At 36.5% G+C, this 21,003-nt stretch overlaps 2 protein-coding genes and 2 long non-coding RNA genes across 4 annotated transcripts; 2 read left to right on the plus strand and 2 right to left on the minus strand.

Moving 5' to 3' along the window:
- Positions 1–3,734: 3,734 nt before the first annotated feature.
- LOC117631252 (probable E3 ubiquitin-protein ligase LOG2) lies at positions 3,735–6,958 on the plus strand. The gene is made up of 3 exons (XM_034364293.1): positions 3,735–4,481; positions 5,852–6,344; positions 6,546–6,958. The coding sequence occupies exons 1-3, from the start codon at positions 3,988–3,990 to the stop codon at positions 6,660–6,662; spliced, it is 1,104 nt and encodes a 367-aa protein (XP_034220184.1). The 5' UTR covers positions 3,735–3,987; the 3' UTR covers positions 6,663–6,958.
- Positions 6,959–8,155: 1,197 nt separating this feature from the next.
- On the minus strand, positions 8,156–10,189 carry LOC117631335. The gene is made up of 2 exons (XM_034364433.1): positions 10,079–10,189; positions 8,156–9,897 (listed from the first exon to the last, which is right to left on the minus strand). Exon 2 carries the CDS (start codon positions 9,880–9,882, stop codon positions 8,443–8,445), a length of 1,440 nt encoding a protein of 479 aa, XP_034220324.1. The 5' UTR covers positions 9,883–9,897; positions 10,079–10,189; the 3' UTR covers positions 8,156–8,442.
- A 4,208-nt stretch (positions 10,190–14,397) lies between these two features.
- LOC117629698 lies at positions 14,398–16,926 on the minus strand. Its single transcript, XR_004586145.1, has 4 exons — positions 16,686–16,926; positions 16,518–16,599; positions 14,884–15,027; positions 14,398–14,602 (listed from the first exon to the last, which is right to left on the minus strand). It is a non-coding gene; the product is annotated as an uncharacterized LOC117629698 (long non-coding RNA).
- Positions 16,927–18,587: 1,661 nt separating this feature from the next.
- LOC117632635 lies at positions 18,588–20,247 on the plus strand. Its single transcript, XR_004586495.1, has 3 exons — positions 18,588–18,849; positions 19,834–19,900; positions 20,116–20,247. It is a non-coding gene; the product is annotated as an uncharacterized LOC117632635 (long non-coding RNA).
- Positions 20,248–21,003: the final 756 nt, after the last annotated feature.

Raw genomic sequence — 21,003 nt, forward strand, 5'->3', positions numbered from 1 at the left:
AAGTTATTTTTTTCATAATTTACCAAACGGGCTGGGCTTCCCAAATTTTTTTTAAAATCACTTATCACCCCAAATAAGTAATGCCAAACGGGCACTTAATTCATCGAGAAATATTGACTTCAAATTGTATTAGGTTTAGATAAAAATACATTTCATGCTGACATGGGCTTAGACAAGTTGGCTAGAGCGAATGTAACCTCCACTCTGCATCCAAGTTCAAATCCTCCTTCCTATAGTTTAGATTAATTTAAAGTATAATATCAATTGTATTTTTTAAAAAAAACCACAATTCATTGGTTTAGAAAGTTAAATGTCTAACAGCCTAACATCAACACGCCTAAAAAGGAGAAGCAAGTCATATTACCAAAACGTGCAAAGACTGGTTGGAGACCAATTGTTAATACTGATTCTTTGGAAGGTCTTTGGAAACTAATACGGAAGGATTGAATCAGCCATACCCTTTTACCCTGTTTTTCTCTCCTAATTAACAATTCCTTCCCCGAGATTATGAAATTCTATTGACAACATTTTATAATATGTTGAAGAGATCGTAATTTCTTCTTTCTTTCCTTTTTTCATTTCTATTATCTGTTTTTTTTTTTTTTCAATAAATATCGTTCATGACTTTATTTAATAAAATGAAAAGTATGCATCAATAAAAATCGCAAACTTTACATCATGTGATTAATGAATGAAATTAGATGTTACCAAAAAATGAGGTTTCTCTAGCATTACTCATCATCGTGCCGAGTCAAGGCACAGTCATGGTGTCATGTGGCAAGTCTGTCAACTTCATACGACAAAAACACCCTTGTCTACCCAATGAAGAAAGTACACAATCATTAACAGACCTGGCTTGTGTTGTGTGTTTATAAGATATTCTTGTTCACACATTTGAATGAATCAAAGTTTGAAAGCAGGAATGGAGTGTTGTCAACAGTCTCTCGTAGATGGTTCACATATCCAAAATATTTATGTTTGGAAGTTGGGACCGGTCTAGTGTCTATGGTCTATGGTCTCTACGACACCATATCTAATATCTATCATACGCGTTGTGGTGACAGTACAAAGTCCTACCCTACACGGTGGAATTGATTTTATAAAGAATCGCATCGAAATGTTTCATTATTTAGTTTGAAGTCAAAGAAGTCAATATCCGCCAAAGTAATGCCAATTTGGTATATGAATGTGCAAGAATAAGACCTTTCAGGAATAAGAAACTACGACAAAATTTTGATTTGATCAATTCTATCTCTTTCCACGCCATTCAAATCCATTATGAATCACCCATCTTTAGCCCAAAATCCTCTTGGTTTTGAGTCAGATATTTAAGTAAATTGTTGAATTTGTAACCTCATTACCCTTATTAATTGGCCCACTAATAGTGTGCTTGTTGAGAAAAAGGAGCTATGTATGTATTCGTTGAAAACACGGGAAAACATGTTTAATGTGTTCTCAGTTTTACACCCTATTTTTATTTCGTTTCTTTAAAATAGTATCCCATGTTTAAAATTTTAAAAAAAAACCCATCAAACCATCGCGTATCTAATGAATTTTGGATTTAAAAAATAGAAAAGGGGCTTGGTAAACATTACCAAACGCCCCTAAGTACCCTCTCGCCAAAATTTCCCTCATCGTAAAAGCTCCTATAAATTCATTATATTCAGGTCACTCTTATCAAGGGAGACAATAATCTTCTATATATGAATTCATGATCAACAAGGCATTTAACACACTTTAAGATTCTATTCTCACACACCAACCTAGCATTTTGGATTATTAGCTTGGATGGCTTTAATTACAAGAAGCAGTTGAAATTCCTCTCTTTCTTTGTCACGTTTTCCTTATCCTTGGACCTTAATTGGCTTTCCTTGCCTCTTTTGTTGAAACAGACCTATACACATGATACATTACAGAAGATAGCCACAAAATCGACACTAAAAATCAAGCATATCATATATAAACCCCCTTCAATTAAATTGGTTTTCTTGACTTTTGTCCAACTATATTTATATTTATGAGATAGATGAGGGATTGGATATGCCATCGTCTTCAAATTACACAAGTAGGTTTTGTTGTCAAGTCTCAATGTTAGGTTGCTTGTTTAGCAAGGAAACGAGTAAGCCATGTAATGGGATTAGGTATCCTGAAAAAAAATGGATAATGCATGTTGCTAGATATTATAGTGGACTACACGTGTAAGGCATATAACATGTCCCTTAATATTCATACCACAAGTGCAAAATTAGGCACAAACAGCCTTTGGGTAAGTTTTTTTTGCTGGGCTTGTAAAGATGGTGATGGAGACTGGTTTTGACTTTCAACAAGGCAGAGTTTAACTAGAGATGGTGAAATAAGTGCTGCATATTACTTATCTCCGTAATTTATACTTTAATGGTTGCTATCAGGAAACAGAAGATGGTAAAGGTAATAAAGATCAGAAAGTAATAGTAAAAAATGGATTTTATTATTTTGATGTAAAACTTTAACTTGGTTGACGACAACGATATTCATGGGAGTGATTTTTTTATTTTTTATAATGATTTTGTATGTATTGAAATATGTTATAAAATCACATAAAGATTATGTATGCATAATAATACATAATTCATGACATGGGGAGATAAGGCTTATGCATCACTCAAAATATCTCTTGTGGGGTGGGGGTGTCAACACACTTGGATTGCCCAGTTGCTTGTAAAGTGGGAACCACATTTCCCTTTGTCTAAAAAAGATAAAAATTTGTATGTTAAGGAATAACATTGTTTTGTTTTTTCTAACTAATCATGTTTTATTATGCGTGATAATGATTTCACATGACGAAACATGATTAGATTTGGATAGCAAAATAGTGTTATCCTCATGACATATACAAGTTCTTTTGGGCCACAAATGCATCATTTCTCCTAATTTATTAATAAAGACATGATTTTTTGTGAAATTTTCAATTCTTATCCAGAGAAAAAGATGTCATTGAATATCAATATGATAGTAATTTTCATTTTATGCACATCTCCAATGCAAACAAATTGACATCATCATTCACTGCCTCGATATGAATAGCAACTTGGGAACCAAAATCAGGCATATCATGAATCATGAGTCACATGCCCAAGCAAGCCAACTCGTATTCTTCTTCCTCAAGCCAATAACATACATGCATGGTATGAATATGATGCTAGTTTCAACATGCGTATATATAATATAACATATATGTCAAGTACACAGTTAGAACTTGTCCTTGCAAAATCCACTTACATTACATATTCCGAAGAACTCCGGGCAACGGGAGACTTATGCGAACACTCGGCCAGAGCGTTAAGGTTGGAGTCACTCGACACTCCCTCTCCATGCATGATGCACGAGAACAGATACAAATTAAGCTCGTGAATAGAGTTTATTCTGGCGATTACAACCTCTTTCATGTACTTAATCTTATCTTCTTTCTTCTTGGTCTGAGGAATTCATGTGTAATCTAATAAAGTTGATACATACACAGATTAGAAAAAGGAAAAAGCTGTTAGCTTTAGCTGTGGAGCATAAACTCTTTCTGGTCTCAATTCCCATCATCTCATATGGAATTATGGATGGTGTTTTGGGTGGAGCTTTACGCAACCCAATCCACCCAATCTCCACCCACCCATTATTATTACATAACTCTACAAGATTCCTCTCTCTCTCTCTCTCTCTCTCTCTCTCTCTTATTTATTTATTTATATTTTAAGTCCCTTTCCTATATATTATTATTAGTTATTTATTTATTTTTTTCATTTTTGTACGTCTCTGTTAGTATCCAAATTTCTCTTTCACTTGGAACAGCACACGAACAGAAAAACAAAAACAAAGTTCCAATCTTTCACTTCTTCTCTGAGCAAAAAAAAAAAAACAAACTTTCTTTCACATCTTCTAAATCTGTCTGGTAACACAAGGTTTTCAGGCTGAATTTGTTTGCTTCCCGAGAAAAATTTCAACACCACCAAACCCAACATGGGAAACAGCGGCAGTAGAAGCAACGGCGCCCGCCGGCGACATGGGGCCCGCCAAAACCATCCGTCTCCGCCGCCTCCCGCCCCACCTCAGCCCGAAATCTCTCCAAACCGATACGTATTCGCCGCGGCGACCCCGTATCCGACTCAGTACCAGAACCATAATCCGAACCCAAACCCGAACGCGAACCCGCCACAGTACTACCCGGGCTACTACCCGCCGCCGCCTATGCCGATGCCTTTGCCTGCTCCGTACGATCATCACCACCGTTTGCCCCACCCGCATATGGACCCGGCCCATCCAAATTGGGCCGGGGGCCGGTACCGGTGCGGTCCTGTAATGCAGGCTCCGACGCCGTATGTCGAGCATCAGAAGGCGGTTACTATAAGGAACGATGTGAATCTGAAGAAGGAATCTCTCAAGGTCGAGCCCGATGAGGAAAACCCTGGAAGCTTCCTTGTCTCTTTTACTTTTGATGCCACGGTTGCTGGGAGGTATCATATGAAGCTTAAAGCTTTTGTCTTGAACTTGAAGTTTGCTTTTTCACTAACTTCTGTTTTATTTCTGCATTAAATGCCTAATTGGGGGCTGATATTTGGTTTTATGTGGGATTAGCTTAATTGGGCTTTATTGTTATTGGTTTGGTTGTTTTTATTTTGTTGTGTTAGCTTGGACTGGTAGAATGTGGAGATTGAACTTGTAGGATTGAGACAGTTTGGAAAAGTAGCAGTTTATTGGATAGTAGATTACTAGTTATGGAAGTTTGGAAGACAATTTTGATGAGAATCCAAGTGTTATTGAAAAGCATATAACTTTCATCACCATTCTGAAGTGATGATTGCCATTCTAGCTTGATCCATTTGTATTGCTTTTGAAGAAGGCAAGATGGATAGGTTAACAGGATGGATAGGTGACTTGATGGTGTGTACCAATGATTGATTTTGTTGGTTTTTCAGTTCTAATTGTTTCCAAAAGCTTAAGCTGTTAGGATGCGAGCCATTTTTTTATAAATATTCTAACACTCTCCCTAACATGTGGACCTTTCCCTACCCCTAAAGATCCAAATGGATGAATTTTAACATAAATTCTTATCTTTCAGTTTTCAGGATTTGAATCATATTCTATGATACTAAGATAAATGTTGTTGGTTTACCAAGGTTTTTGGAACTGTGGCAAACCAACAATATGTATCAAGTGACCTTCAGTCATCTATGATCTCAGTGATGATTATAGTATATAAAATAGGTAAAATTGCCTCGGGGAACATTTACTGAAGTGAAAGGGCATAAGTGTCTAGAAAATTCATATGGGATAAGAGCGTGATTGGTGACAATGAGTTGTTTGCTTTTCTCAGTATTATCTTTTAGCAATAAGGATTTGCGGAACTCGTTTATAACTGGTGAATAGGGATTAATGAGGGTGTTTACCTCAGAAATGTCGATTAGGAAATATGAGATGATGATGTGAGGACTTTAGGTTTCTATATGGTTTTGGTGGTGTTGAGATATAAGAAATTGTTCTCATATATGTGGCCATCTAATCTTTCAGCTCGGTATATTCTTTTGGTACTTAAATTCCACAGCCTAGTATATTTCCCTTGTTTGAGGTACACAAGGAATGATACTTTATGCATCACAGATCATACTCAAATACCATGCTGTGATGACATTTCCATGTGGAATTATAGTAGTGGTATCTTTTTTTGGCCAAGGTGTTGATAACTCATTTGATTTACATGCATAACTGTTGGAGGACAAGGCTGTATTAAGATTGTAGTGCACTAAGATCCATAAATTTTTATGTTCTTTAACATTATCTGATCATCTGGTTATTTTTAATCTTAATATATGGCTCTGTGAAACAGCATCACCATTATCTTCTTTGCGAAAGAAAGTGAGGACTGTAACCTGACACCAACAAAGTCTAACCTTCCACCTGTGACGGTACATTTTCAACAAGGTCTCGGCCAGAAGTTCAGACAGCCCTCTGGAACTGGAATTAATTTCTCAATGTTTGAGGAGACAGAATTACTGAAAGTAACGGACTTGGATATCTATCCCATAGCTGTAAAGGCAGAGGCATCCCCACCTAACCAGGATGGATCAGAGGGAAACCCTGTATCCGTAACAACGAACTCCCAGATAACTCAGGCCATATTTGAGAGGGAGAAAGGTGAATTCCAGGTGAGGGTTGTCAAGCAGATTCTTTGGGTGAATGGGATGAGGTATGAACTACAGGAGATATATGGCATTGGTAATTCAGTTGAGGGTGACTTGGACGGGAATGACCCAGGAAAAGAATGTGTCATTTGCCTGTCTGAACCACGGGACACAACTGTTCTTCCATGCAGACACATGGTAATCATACTTCCCTGTTCTTCTTTTCAAAGTTTGTCACAATTGCAAATGGAATGAGCTGAGGATCTTTTGTAGGTTTTAAAAGGTTACATTAACGTGCTTCCATCGAGTTATCATCTTGACAAACTAATGAAATTCACTCAACATGAATAAGAAATTCTTCTTGGCTGATTGTTGGTTGGATTTTCTTTCTTGCTGCAGTGCATGTGCAGTGGGTGTGCCAAGGTTTTGAGATTCCAGACAAACCGTTGCCCAATTTGCCGACAACCAGTTGAGAGGCTTTTGGAGATAAAGGTCAACAATGGTCTGGAGGAATGAGAGGATGTGTTCTGCCACTAGCATTCTGTATGGTTAATGGCACCCTCCTTCCACACCCCCTCCTTTCTTCCTCCTCATTTGTTTTTCAAGAATCAAAAAGGCAAGTTATATGCTGTATGAAGTGTCAAGTGGCAATGCTTCATAAATATACATGTTCTACATTTGGTTTGCTTCTACTGTTTTAATTATTTCTTTCAAGAAAGGTTAATGTAGATAATCATTTGCAGTATTTGGCACAAATTTTCCAGTTCCAACTGGGCAAAGAGAAGTATAAGACCTAGTTTTTTTCTTGTCCATTTTACTTTTTTTGGGGGGTCTGAAGTGAGTTTGTCTTATCACACTTTTCTAGTTTCCACAGGTGAGCAGATAACTTGGGGCTTCTATGCTTTAAGGTAAGGTAAAATTACTAAATCAGGCACTTGCCACTGACGGCAAAACAGCTTAATCACAATTTAGCAAAAGTCGAAGAGAGGTTTCATTATCAACTTTTTGTGGCCATATATGAATCAGTGAACTTAATGGCGCTAAATAATTGCTACTAATGACAACAATTTAGTGCGGTAGACACTTTCATTATTTTATATCAGCAAACATGGATGGATGTGTTAAGTCTCTTAAAGCTGCCATGGTCCCTTTTTTTTCAAGGGTCGTCTCCAAGTGTGCATTTTCAAGTAGATTGTGATTGGCTTTCAAGAGGTGTGATTTTGGTCCCCTAGTTTTCGCTAAGTTTCATTTTGATCGTTGTGGTTTCAATTAAATGACTTAATATTGTCAATTTCTTCAACATAATTAGCCTGCTTGCGAAATAGGAGAGGGTAAATTGGCCTTTTGGGAAGTATAAAAACGCCACCCACACACATGCTAATTCCGTTGAAATAGTGGCTGAGTTAAGCCATTTTCCTCACATATGTGCTAATTCCGTTGAAATAGTGGCTGAGTTAAGCCATTTTCCTCACATTGCAACAATCAGTAAACTACAGAGGTTAAATCGCGACAATTGAAACTATATGGACCAAAGTGAAACTTCACTTGAAACTATAATCAAGCTTATGTGCAGTTTTGGTTCTACATTTTATGTACAGTTTATGTTAGTCTACTTCTTTCTAACGGTAAAATGGGTGTATCACTTTCTAGTGTTCATTGTAGCCAGTGAAGTCGCTGATTGTTTCAATCCTCGAGCAGTTGTAAGCCCTGAAATAATGCCAACAAAGTGGTCATACTTAAGCCAGGGTGAGCACAAAGGCGAGGGCCAAAAAACAAAGCAAAGAAACTTTGCATTCATTTGCAGGGTAAAAACATGAAGCTCATAACAAAGTCCATCACCACACTGCTTACGGCATAAACAAATAATTATAAGAAGCTAAACAGGAGATTGAATCAGATTAAGGGTTAAGTCTTCCTTCCACCATTTTAAGCATATCAAGTTCTTCGGCGGCGGGGCCTAGAAAGCATTTCTAAACGAGTTTTCAAGAACAAGAATCAAAGGCAAATCATATAAAACACACATAGAACATACGATTAATAAGTTACCAAGTTGGAAAGCTCAAATGGCCAACCAATCATGAAGCAACAACTTGGATGTTTTTCATCCTACACAAAGTACTTAAACAGTACACACCACACAAGATAACAATGGTTGTTTATTTTAACCTAAGTGCCCAACCATTAAAGCAACTTTTGATGCAGGGACTATTAATGTCCCCCACATCCTACATGGTAACTTACCGAGTTCAACAACATAACACAACAGCACGGTTGAAACATGATCAAACCCAACAGATCACAGAACATCAACAGGGTTGCCGTCTCCCCACCACTGATGGACAAAGACACCACTGCTACGGAGGCTTCCGAAGATGTCCATGCAGTCCACCGGCATTGCACCTCCTGCATCAACACTGCCGGAGCAATGAAGAAACAGCTCGTCTACAAAGCATATAGCTCCACTTTCAAACAGCTCCGTGAGGAACTTCAGTTCTACATTCCCTGCATTCATCTTTAGGACCACGAAATCTGCAAACTGCACTGTTTCCTTAAACCAGGCATGGAAATCAAACCCTTCATCTCCCACATATGGCTCTGTTTCTCCATCAGTTGTAACATTGACTTGAGCCTTAATTCCAGCCAGCCCTGGATGATAAACAAAGGTGATTCCTGGCTTTTTGACATAGGACAATAGAACAGAAGTGTTGTGGTCAACAAAATAAGTATGGAAAGCTTTGCGTTCGACGGGATAAGAGGGCAGGAACCAATTTTTAGCATTTGAGTTCAGGTGCTCCGCTGCCCCAATATCAACATAGACCAAGCGCTTCTTTGAGGAAAGATCAACAATATTAGGCAAATAATTGAACTTCTTTCCATAATCGACTGGCTTTTCCTTCACAAGAGGCTCCATTTTCCCAATGAAAGGTCGATTGTTTGTGAGAGATTGGCAGTCAGCCGGAAGGCGATACTTCTCAAAAAGCCCTGCATTTTCATAAGTTTTCTTGAACACAACCAAAGTGAAGTTACCGATGTGGTTAACATGCACAACGCTGGAACTTTTCAATAACGAAGAAATTGGGGTGGCAGACCTAATCAAGCTATTCGGGGAGGAAATGCTGCTACCCACAAGTATTGCCCCAATCCCACCAGGGCTAAGTACACGCTCGATCTCGAGCACAAGAAGCGCAGGGACAGAAACCTTATCTAGATCCCTGGAGAGCACAAAATCAAAAGATTTGTCCTCATAGTCAATTTCGTACACGAACTGTTTGCGCTTGAGTGAGAAGAACCGGCGTTCATAAACACCACGAGCATTGGGGAAACCCAAATCTTGCAACGCCAGCACGGTTGAGGCGGAGCCTTCTCCAATACAGAGAGCTTTTGTACCATAATTCAATAACTGCTTGCCCATAAGCTCTCTGACCACACTGACAGTCAAGTTCACATCTTGCATGCACCGGTCCGAATCAAAAGAGCCCCAAAAGGGATTCAGGTAACGACTCTGAAAGTTGAACTTTCCCGGGGCCAAGTCGACATGCGTATGGCCCATTTCGGAGGCGCAGTCACCCGGATTCACAAAAGTGAACATTGTTATATAGGGTCCTGACAAAATGTGAATCAAGGGTATAACGGACATGGCAGCGGCGATAAAGAAAGCGCGGAAAAACACACGCCTGGCCAAAGACCCATGAAGGATCTGCGATTTCAGAGCCTTCAAATCCATCATTGTCTTCATTTTGAAAATTCGGCTCTGAAACATACGGCGCAAATCGTAACGCAAGCAAATGGGGTTTCTCGATCAAAGATCGGTTCTTTTATAAAAAAGAGTAAAGTTGGGAACTTTGTTTAATTGGTAAAGAATTCTATAAGAAAACTTTGCGAGGGGAAAAAGCCAAACTCAGAATGAGAGAGTAGATTAGCGAGTGCAAAACCTGGAGGAGGTGTGATTCCCACCCACGAGGAGCCCCATCGTTTTTTGAATTACTAGCCACACCCTCTTTGAAACTTTTGCTGGCTTCGTATCGTACCAGACCCAATCCATATTTGCTGAAATTGAAACCCTACATTACATGGCGGAGGAGAGTGGCATCAATTATGGTGAATTTTGGGAGCCGATTCAGAAACCCTAGAATCCAATTGAAAATTCTGGAAATCCAAGTTGGGGATTTTAGGGCTACTGAGAGCTTTTTTTTGAGTGAAGTGAAGCAGCAGATAAGATCTGGTTTAATATAACAAAAGAAAACACTCTACAAGTAGCCCAACATGGACAGCGATAAGGGCACCGACGAAAGAGCAGACACGTGTCGACACCAGGAAGCTTCTCAACTCCAGCTAATCTTTTACCGGGCGTCCAACTGTCAAAAGCGCCCATGATTATAATGATGAACCAAGTTATCGTTACCGCCAGTCACCCAGGAGAGAGAGTGGAAAATCGAGGCCGTTGGTTGGTGTGGGACCGACAGATAGATCAACGGCTCGATATTCGGAATCTAATAAGTATCAGAAGATAATATTTAAAAATGATGGAGCAACGTGGCTGATTTGGCGTTACTGTAGATCTGACAGAAGCGTGTGGTCCCCACTGGGAACTGTTTCATTGCAAATGAAGATTTATGATTGATAGAGAGTGCCGCTGCGCAGTGGTTTTGGTGATGTTTTTAAGACTGTTGGCTGAAATCGGACGGTTGAAATCGCTCGGTTGGAGAAATTGGTAACTGTGGGTAAAGAGTCCCTCTTGCCACGTGGGCAGGATTGATGGGATTATGACGTGGAAGCCGTACAATCAGTAGACGTCGGATAATCCATCTAGTTGAATTCAGGATTAGCGGGTTGATTGGCTATAATCTGTGGTTCGCGCAGTATTGATTTGACTCTTTTGATTTAATGGTCCTCTTAATTATCAACTCAAGTTCAACTTGTTTAATTAATTAGTTTTCATTATTCCCGAACCAAATTTTCACTCATGCACCTCTCTCGTAATAAAAGAAATCGTGTTCCTATTCCAACGACAACAAAAGTTAATATCATAATTTTAAACTTAAATATAGTAATGGTCCTTAAATTATAGCTCGAGTGATATTATGTCCCTTAGTTTTGTCACAAATTATACTCTTAGTCAATTTTGTTAGCGGAGAATTTCTCTCACACACATAATTATAATGTCGTGAGAATTCAAATATGAAACTTTTGATATGCAAGTCACGATCCTTTTTTATTGGGTTAGACCCTATTAACAATTACGTTAAATTTTTAATTAAACTTATAAATAGAGAATTGTTGCAATTACGCCTATAAATAGAAATATAAATACATATTAAGAGATGGAGAGGAAATAGGTTATGTGCGGTTGACGCTAATCCAATCCAATATTTTCAAGTTGTATCATTGCGTTGTTGATTTTATAATTATCTTTATAGAGTTTTAAGTGGTCTGTATAATGTATGCCCCCGCATAACCTCGTACCCAAAAAATAAAAATAAAAATAATATTATTGAAAACGTATCATCTTAATTGTTATATTTCTTGGTAATGCAGATTAAAGTTAAAGTTGATGAATGTGATTGGTTCTTATAACATATAAAGATTCTTTGATGCCAAACGTGGCTGATCCTAATAGGAGTAACGCTCATGAAGGGGAACCAAAGGCATCTCCCTCGTATTATTGGGGACACAATAGTTACAAGACAGCCTGGAGAAATCGAAATCAAAAACTCCATCACTTGTTCCATCCATCTACGCTTGAAGACCTCTACACACTTCCAAGTTTTCCAACCATGCCAACTCATAATAATAATCTATATATATAAAGCAAAAGGCAGAGAATGGTGAAACATTCAAAATACCAGAAAATGTCCTTGGTTAATGCAAACATTACAAATTGAAATTATTAATTAAATGAGGATAATATGGTAAATTCAAAAATTTTCGTATTAAAAAATTAAAAATAAAAGAAAATTCAGATAATGGATCCTATTTTTATGGAACACAACTATCCATTATCTTTTTTAATTCTAAAATAAATTTAATTTTTTTTAAAAAAAACCTCTTGCAGGCGCGGAAGCGTGTGCAGAGAGGCTAGTAATAATAATAATAATAATAATAATATTATTATTATTATTATTATTATTATTATTATTATTGAACTCATCTGCATATGAGAAGAAACCATAAATTTGCCTCCACATTATCGGCTTAAGGGCTCCACATACTGGTGTCATGATGATGGACCATTTCCAACTAACTCCAATACAATATGATAGAATATGATGAGTTATTTACTTAAATGGTCCTCAAATTTATACCCGAATTTCAAATGGTCATCAACTAAATTATTCATTCAAATGGACCATCAACTTTTTATTAATCAGCGAATTAGTCATACCATTACACTCCATCAATATTGCCGTTAATTTGAGGGTTAAAATCGCCAATTTATACTAAAATACTGAAAAATTAATTAATTAATTAAAACAGAGATAGAGGAAGGACGCAGAGGGTGAGGGCTAGGGCTGGTGGTGGAGGTGGCTCTGCCTTCTTCTCTTCTCTCATTATGGAGAAAACATAAATTTCTTCATTCTCTTAATGAAGAACATATTAAAAAAATTAGTGAAATAAAAACAAGAAATATCTCCTTCATCTCATCCCACATCCAGTGGCGGACTCAGAAATTTTTTAGCGGAGGTGCAAAATTGATTAAGTATGAAAAATGGTTTTTCAGAATAATCATTTTCTCAAGATAATTTTTGGCGGCTTTTATTCCTTACACATCAAATAAGAAAACTTGATTTTATGGGATTTTAGTATGAAGTATATATTGACTTAATGAGCCATCATTTTTAGCCTAAATCGTATTTTGCACTAAAACCGATTTTTCATATTTTGATTTGGTAGGAGTTTGATTTTCTAGTATTTTTATTTGAATCCAAATGGGGGGTACTTCCTTATTTACATCTGTACACCAGTTGAGCAAAGGGGCAGTTTGAAGTACCTACAATGGTTTTTTTGGCGAAGGAAGGTGCAGCTGCACCTCCTTGCGCCTTAATGGATCCGCCTCTGCCCACATCTATCCTACAGAGCAACAAAAGAGAAACTATTTTTTTTCCTTTTCCATTTTTGCAACTCCAGCGAGAGGAATCTAATACCATAAATTGATCAAGGCACCCATGTGCCTTCTCCCTTAATCCTCTGCTCCCATTTCTTACAATTTAGCGGTGCAACAAGTCGGCTCCACCATTGTAATTTGTCGCAGAGCTCAACGAGTGCCACAACCTTGGCCATCGAAGTTGGAGAATTCATATCTGAACAAAGCCGCTGTCATTGTCATCTCTCCGATGCCAAATGGTTGTCTTTCAGCGCTTCTGTCATTTGGTTGTACAGGGAGGGAAGAGGAAGAAGAAGAAGAAAAAGAAAAAGGGAAATGAAAACTCCACTATGAAGAAGTTGCATTTACCCTTCATATTCTCCTCACATGCAGTTCACATGACTAAAACTCATAGAAAATGTAACGGTGGACCAATTCACCAAATAATAAAGAGTTGGTGGATCATTTGAATGAATAATTTAGTTGAGAGACCAAAATGAAACTCGGGTATAAGTTTCAGGACCATTTGAGTAAATAACCCATATAATGATAAATAGTAGACATTACTTGTCTCCTTTCGTGTAAGGAGACATTTCTCTTCTTGCAAATCATAATTTAATACTACAGTAAAAATTTACATACATATATCAGACCGTGATTAACAGGAAAGTAGAAATTCCTACTTACACAAGAAAAATACCATTTTTACTATATTATATATCTTCAGCTTTCAGTGGGCCCGACAGGCAGCCAGACACTCCTACTACATTATTATTCACCTTAAACCATGATTCACTGCAAGAAAAATGTTTATTAATGGCCATCAAGTTGGTCACAAAAAGTAAAGATTTTGGTCACTGAATATAATTAGTGTCCAAATAATGGTGGTCACTAGAAGCTTGTCACAAAATCTATTCAGTAGCCAACTCCAAATATTGGTCATTGAAAGGCAAACCAATTAGTGACCGCAAATTTCATCACTAAAGGCTTTTAATTTAGTCACTAAAACATGCAATTTGGTCACTAAAACATGATCACTTGGTCATATTACTGACCAAATTGTTTGGTCACTAAATGTCTGTAGAACAATTGGAGACTAATTAGGTCCATTTACTCTTTATTAACACTACAAACCCACATCTATTCTTTTTTTCTTCATAAATAGTCTACTTAAGATAAAATCATGATACCCAATACAATGTGTATCATATATCATTCCAAAAACTATATAGGTATCAAAATTCCCAACAAATTCACAAGACATACATCTCTCAAATACAAAATCTAAAAATAAATTGATAAATGTATTTCAACCAGCACATCTCTTGCTCAATATCTCGTGTTTGACCACACCTTCTTTGACTGCTTCCTGAATCTGCATGAAAAAATGGAAGTAATTTAGACCATCAGAACACACAAATAAGAGAGCGTCTAAACACAGTTCTACAATGTCCCACAAGGGTTTATACTAGGATTGTTAAAAGGAATAAAAGACTTAAACTGGATAATCTCCACATGACCATATTTATTGAGTAGAATTCAGAAAGAAAGCCTACCAAGTAACAGCTAAACTGAATCTTTCATGCAATTAATTCAAAACATGAAGAAAAATCGTGTAAATTAATGAACCGTTCGGATTAGTAATTGCATATATACCTTTAGTGTTGATGTCCCCTTTTAAAGTAGGAGTGAGCTACTGAGGAAGACTCAGAAAGTTCATTACCCGGAGGAATCACAATGCACCTAAGCAGAGCAGGATCACATCTTTCAAAAGTGAGGTTCATGCTTTTGAACGATATGCTGTAAGATGGCAGCAATGGAAGATATGAGAAGATTAAGCATTGTGCATGAAAAATAACATATGTTAAGTAAAAGGTTCACAATCCTAAATTTCCCTAAACTTGAATGAAATCATAATGACTTTTAATTCTTATGAGTGCGTTGTCTCATAAAAGGTTCACAATCCTAAATTGGCTTTTGCCGGTTAAAAAATATTAAAATGTGTTAGGTAAAGGTCAACCACAAGAGTCTAGCGGTCAAAATGCAATTACATATACAACACAACGCAAAGAAAAGAACCTGAAACACGAGTGCTTTTCTAATCATAAAATTAGCACAACTTGCACTAATTACTCAAGCCAAAGCTAACAATCAACCTTATGTTCTGCATCCTGAATTAGTAAAAGTTTATCCATTGTTGAGAAGGGCCCTCTTGATGCTTTGCTATGTATTAATGCTTACGAGCCCATTCCAACAAACACAACCAAATACAATGAACCTTCTGCTCAAACCCTTCTCTATTGTCTACCATACACATATTTCAGCTAAACATGCAGATCAAATCACTAATCTGCACTAAAAGTGTGCACTAACGGATATTCCGTGTATGGATGGCCAATGGTGAAAACAAAAATATAGAATCTGCATACCATCAATGAATAATAGAATGATATTACTGATTCTTTCATAAGAAAATGAAAAATAAACAAAAATTTGTATACAATCGTTATATTCATGAAACACAGAACTGATATAGAAATAATGACTGAACCACCCATATGCAGATGTAGAGCAAATGACATTTTGATTAAAGAATTGTACAATAATAATAAAAATGCATGAAACTCGAAACTTAAATCAGAGCTATATCTCAAATCAAAGATAATTAAGACTTCAGTTAAGCATAAAAACAATCTGATGAACAAGCCTTCAACTTCCCATAGTTGAGCTAAAAACAGGACTGGATGAAAGGCATGTTGAAAAGAAACATATAATAAGAACAAAATAGGAGAAGAAACCGAAAGAACAAAATAGTATTGTTCATCTTCCCAAAATAGTATGAACATAACTCTTAAGATGATATTTCCTGATCAAATAACTATTTCACGTCCACTACTAATTGATCGTTTGACAATTTCATATCCCAAAAAAGAGACAGAATTTCATAGCAATTCAACACATCAAGCATACGTTCCATAATTCAATATCAAAATTCCTTTGAAAGAACCCAACTTGATAGGTGAATACAGCTTAAACAAGACTTGACAAACTCTTTTAATTCTTTCTTCACCCATGTAGTAGCTCAACTTCTTAACTTCACACGCTCAAGAGATGATATTAAACGGACAAAAGATGGCTGCCCATACCACACAAAGCATTAGATTAAAAAAAATGAAACAATCAGAGCAAGAATAAAACAGCAAGAGAGCATAAGCAAAAGTCACCAAAAAGAGTAAACAAAGGCAGCATCAAGATGAAAACCAAACAGCCAGAGATCCAAGATTTCTTACCAGAGGACCTCATGGTCTCAAAAGCTGCTTTCAGAATAGGATCTCACTAGCTCAACGTCGTTTCTCAAATCGAAGCATGCATCTACAACACCAATTAGGAAGTTAGGGCATCAAGCTTTTGGGAATTACAACTCAAAATCGAAATCTCATCTTGTACTTTTAGCATACTTTCATAGCAATCACACCACTCCGTCTCTCAATTTTAGAAACCGTAAACCCACCCATCCATCTATCAGTTTTCGAAACCCCAACCTCTGCGTTAACTCTATGGTTCAAATCAGAGCAGAGAATTTTGGGGAAGAAGCTACTCTACTGTAGTTTTCTCTCGACAAAAGTAAAGGGTGAACTCTCTCTGATTTAGAATTTTGGGGAAGGAGGAGCTACTGTAGTTGACGGAAGGAAAAAAAAACCTATTTTTAAAATTCTAAAAAAAGGTCATTAATGCCTTAAACATTCGTTTAATAATTTTTATTATTATTTAATTTGTGGTCACTAATAATAAAACAACATTGGGTCAACTTTCAGTGTGTTTAAACGATAGAAAAAAAGTGTGTTTTTTAAAAAAGCAAATGTACAACACTCTTATTGTATATGTACGTACATATTTCTTCCATTTAATACATATATTTTTTTACAAAATTTTTAATAAAATACACAAAATTAATCTATTAAATAAATAATTCTCACCTATTATTGAATAAAAAATGTACATATTAAAAAATTATATAATGGACGATTAATATCTGGTTTAGATATTTTGAAACTAACAAATTAATATTTATATATTTTTTTATAATTAAATAGTATAGCCGAGCGGCTATACTCGATTTTATTAATATTTCTAAAAAAATAATATAGCTAGGCGGCTATACTTTTTTTGACATGTGAGCAACTAAGAGCTACGAGGCTAACTCTTTTTTATTTATTTATAATAAATAGTATAAATAGTCTAGCCGAGTGGCTATATTTATTTTGACTCGTGGGCTCCTAATTGCTAGGGAGCTCTTTTTATTTTTATTTTTTAAAAAAACAATATGGTATAGCAGGGTGGCTACATTCAGGTTGTTTATTTTCTTAAAAAATAGTATAGCCGTGCGGCTATACTGATTTTGTCACGCGGCACTTGATTTTGACACGTTGGCACCTAATTGCCAGACAAGTCTTTTTTTGAATAAATAGTATAGCCCGAGCGGCTATACTGGTTTTTAATATTTCTTAAAAATAGTATAGCCGGACAGCTATACCTTTTTTGACGCGTGGTCAACTAGCCTCTATGCGGCTAACTTTGTTTTTTTCATAAATAGTATAGCCGCACCGCTATACTCGTTTTTTAATGAAAAAATTTATAGCTGCCGGGCTCTATTGGGGTTTTTTGGTTTTTATTTATTTTTAATAAATAGTATAGCCAAGCGGCTATACGCTATATATATTATTTATTTTTAATAAATAGTATAGCCAGGCGGCTATACACTATATATATATATATATATATTGGGATCCTTTTTTTTTCTTTTAAATTTTTTCCCCGATTTTCGTTTATCGATAAGAGTATTTTAGAGTATTATCCATTACTATTAGGCCATTATCCGAGTTTCTATTGTCCTCTTTTAATTTTTTAATTTTCAAAAGTTATTACCCGTATAAAGAATTTAACACTTTCTCGTTTAATACTCTATTATACACGTATGTACGTATTTTTCAATAATACATCCTTATTCTGTACACATCTTAAAGACTCATGAAGAATTAATGACGCAACTCATATATTTGGTCACTGGTTTGACACTAGTTGTGACCAATCATGATTTGGTCACTACTGGCCTTTTTTCTTGTAGTGATTTATATCCCCAACAGAAGACAACTAATCCATCAACTGGTAGGAAAATCAATGCGAAGTGAGATATTGATATCCCTACACCCAAGGTAATGTGTACAATACCCCTTCACTAATATTGCTTGTATTAAAACAAATAAAAATAAAAATCAAAGGCCTTCATTGTTGAACTTTCAGGCCCATACATACTTCTTCTTTAGGCTTAGAATTCATGCTACGGGCTGAGAATCGTTTATTACTGCCCCGTACTGAGATTGAGCTCAGGAAAGGAAGTAGGAAGAAAGAGACTCAAAGTTGAAAGCTTGAATGGCGTGCCTTCTTGTGTCCATGACCCTCTCCGTACCTCTCTCAGCCTCACATTGCTTCACAAAGGTAAGTTCACATTTACCAAACTTGTGGTCAACAAAAAAAGCCCCTAGCTTTTATCCTTGAGCTACTGAAACGATCTTAGAAAACTTGGGATTTGAAAGCAGGAGTGGGAATATGCTTCAGGAACAGGTTTTCTTCTTCAATCTCTTTTCTCAATTGCCAATTATGCTTACTGTTATACTTGTATATGATTAGTTTTCGTAAGATATTAAAAATCGCCCGCCTAGGCGACCTGGGCGGGTCGGGTCCTTTTTTTTCATTTTCCCAATCGTATTTTTCCAAGTAGCAAAAATATGAGCATTAGAGATCAATTGCATAATAGCATTAGGCTGAGGATGTATTTGAATTAGTAGAACCTCTCAAGGTTCGAAATCGTATGTTAGGTTGGGGTGTTCCAACATGAGTCCAGTCAGTGTGAAGGGTACCTTCAACCCAAGTTTGCTGATTTTTCAGCAAGTTAGAATCTCTTCCAATGTACTAACAAGTTCCCTTTCCTTTGGATAATATATCTCATGAGTATAACAGATCATGAAAGAAAAGAAAAAAACTTTAAAAGGCAATCCATTTTTCTTGGTAAACAGAGTAAGCCTATCAAGATGCTATTATTTAGTCATATTTTCATGGAACTTTCAACCATATTGTTCCTGCTTGCTCTGTTATTTTAATTGTATATGGCTGAATAGTGTGTTCAGTTTCTCTTCTGTTACATGGCGTCTATTCGACTGAATCTTTAAGAGTCTTTCTTTGTTGAGTTGCTGCAATCATTTTAAATAACCAATAGCCAATCACAAGCAATGTATTCCAAGGAATTTTTTGAGTATTAGGATTTGGTTGGAGAGTGCTAGGCTTATAGGAGCAAAAAGCATTTAATGAAATTTATGAGTTGGAAGAGAAGTTGGTCATTTCGTATATAGTGAGATAGAGCCCAACCGAAAGATAAGAAAAATAATATGGCCTTTACTGAAGTTCACCATGCTAGGTAGAGTTTGGATTTTGGATCGTGGTTCAACTTTTTGATCTCTCTCTCTCTCTCTCTCTCTCTCTCTCTCTCTCTCTCTCTCTCATGGATAATATATACATCATCTTTAACCCGTCCATCTTAATTTGATGCAGTTGGCAACTTGGCATTGGCTGCTTTGCGTAGTGCAGATCAGGTGCACAAAGTTGTTGACTTTGAGAGGTTCTGATTCGAACTTTAGGTTTCCTATCGTTTTTATTAGTAGTTTTTTTTTTCTTTTTCGTGTATAGTTCTACTTCTGACTTTCCCCCCAACTTCCTTATTGGCTGCTCAAGTAGAATTGTTTACACATTGACATTAAATTGTTGGGATGGGGAGGGGGGTGGTTGTTGTTGGACGATACTAATAAACCTTCTTTCATGCATGCTCATTTCCAGATACCTGAGGGGCACTCTCTCGTCAGAGTTCTAAACATACCATTTCAGAGCTAGTTTCCTTATGCAATAGATTCTTGGGTATAAATTCCTTGCAATCTACATACAATTGTGATGCAAACTTCATTGACTCTGTGATAGCAGTACAAACATTTGTGAAAATCATATATAATAAAGCTAGATGATTAAGTTCAGGATTTCGAAAAATTTAATCTGATAACCTTTTGGTTTCATTTACCAATCTGCTTTTCTCCCTGGCAAGAAAAATACAAGTTTCCTTCACACAAGGATCTCAAGCACATCCACCGAAAACTGAAATCTTGTTGGGGTTTTAATTCACATGACGAGTATGCTATTCCTTATCTAGAAATAGTCACGTTTAATCTGGTGCCCTTTTGTTTTGTATTAATGCCAAACTTTGACTGGTTTTCAGAAGTAAGAAGCGGGATACGAAATCGAAGCTTTCTTTATACCAAGAGAATAAATGCAAAATCAATTAGTTCAAGAGGATAAATTAAAGCTAAGGACAAGTGGTTAAGATGGTCTTCAAAAACTAATCACAAAAAGGTTCAAAAGACTCGTGATTAAGAAGGTTTAATGAGTCTAGTCTCATTAATGTTAAGTTCATCAAACATCATCGTTAGAATACTTGTTCATTTTAATTGAATACGATATGTTCTAACCCGTCAGTCACCAAACAAGATAACATCTTAATCATAGGACATAAACAACCCACCTTTCCCCCTCCCTACATAGTTGGGGAATTTTTATGTTAGTTTCAGTTCTCAGACAGTCAGCTTCTTGGAAGTAAAGTCACCAAATCTTCAATCCTTGAGTGCATGAAAGGCGAAGCTAAATCTTGGCTTTGCCTTTTTCATGCGTCGGCTCTAT

This window comes from Prunus dulcis, chromosome 6, assembly GCF_902201215.1.
Source record: "Prunus dulcis chromosome 6, ALMONDv2, whole genome shotgun sequence".
NCBI classification, from domain to species: domain Eukaryota; kingdom Viridiplantae; phylum Streptophyta; class Magnoliopsida; order Rosales; family Rosaceae; genus Prunus; species Prunus dulcis.

Coding starts and splice junctions, on each gene's coding strand:
- LOC117631252 (XM_034364293.1), top strand. CDS start 3,988: ATGGGAAACAGCGGCAGTAGAAGCAACGGCGCCCGCCGGCGACATGGG. Junction 4,482..5,851: donor GATGCCACGGTTGCTGGGAG/GTATCATATGAA, acceptor TCTGTGAAACAG/CATCACCATTATCTTCTTTG. Junction 6,345..6,545: donor TTCTTCCATGCAGACACATG/GTAATCATACTT, acceptor TTCTTGCTGCAG/TGCATGTGCAGTGGGTGTGC.
- LOC117631335 (XM_034364433.1), bottom strand. CDS start 9,882: ATGAAGACAATGATGGATTTGAAGGCTCTGAAATCGCAGATCCTTCAT.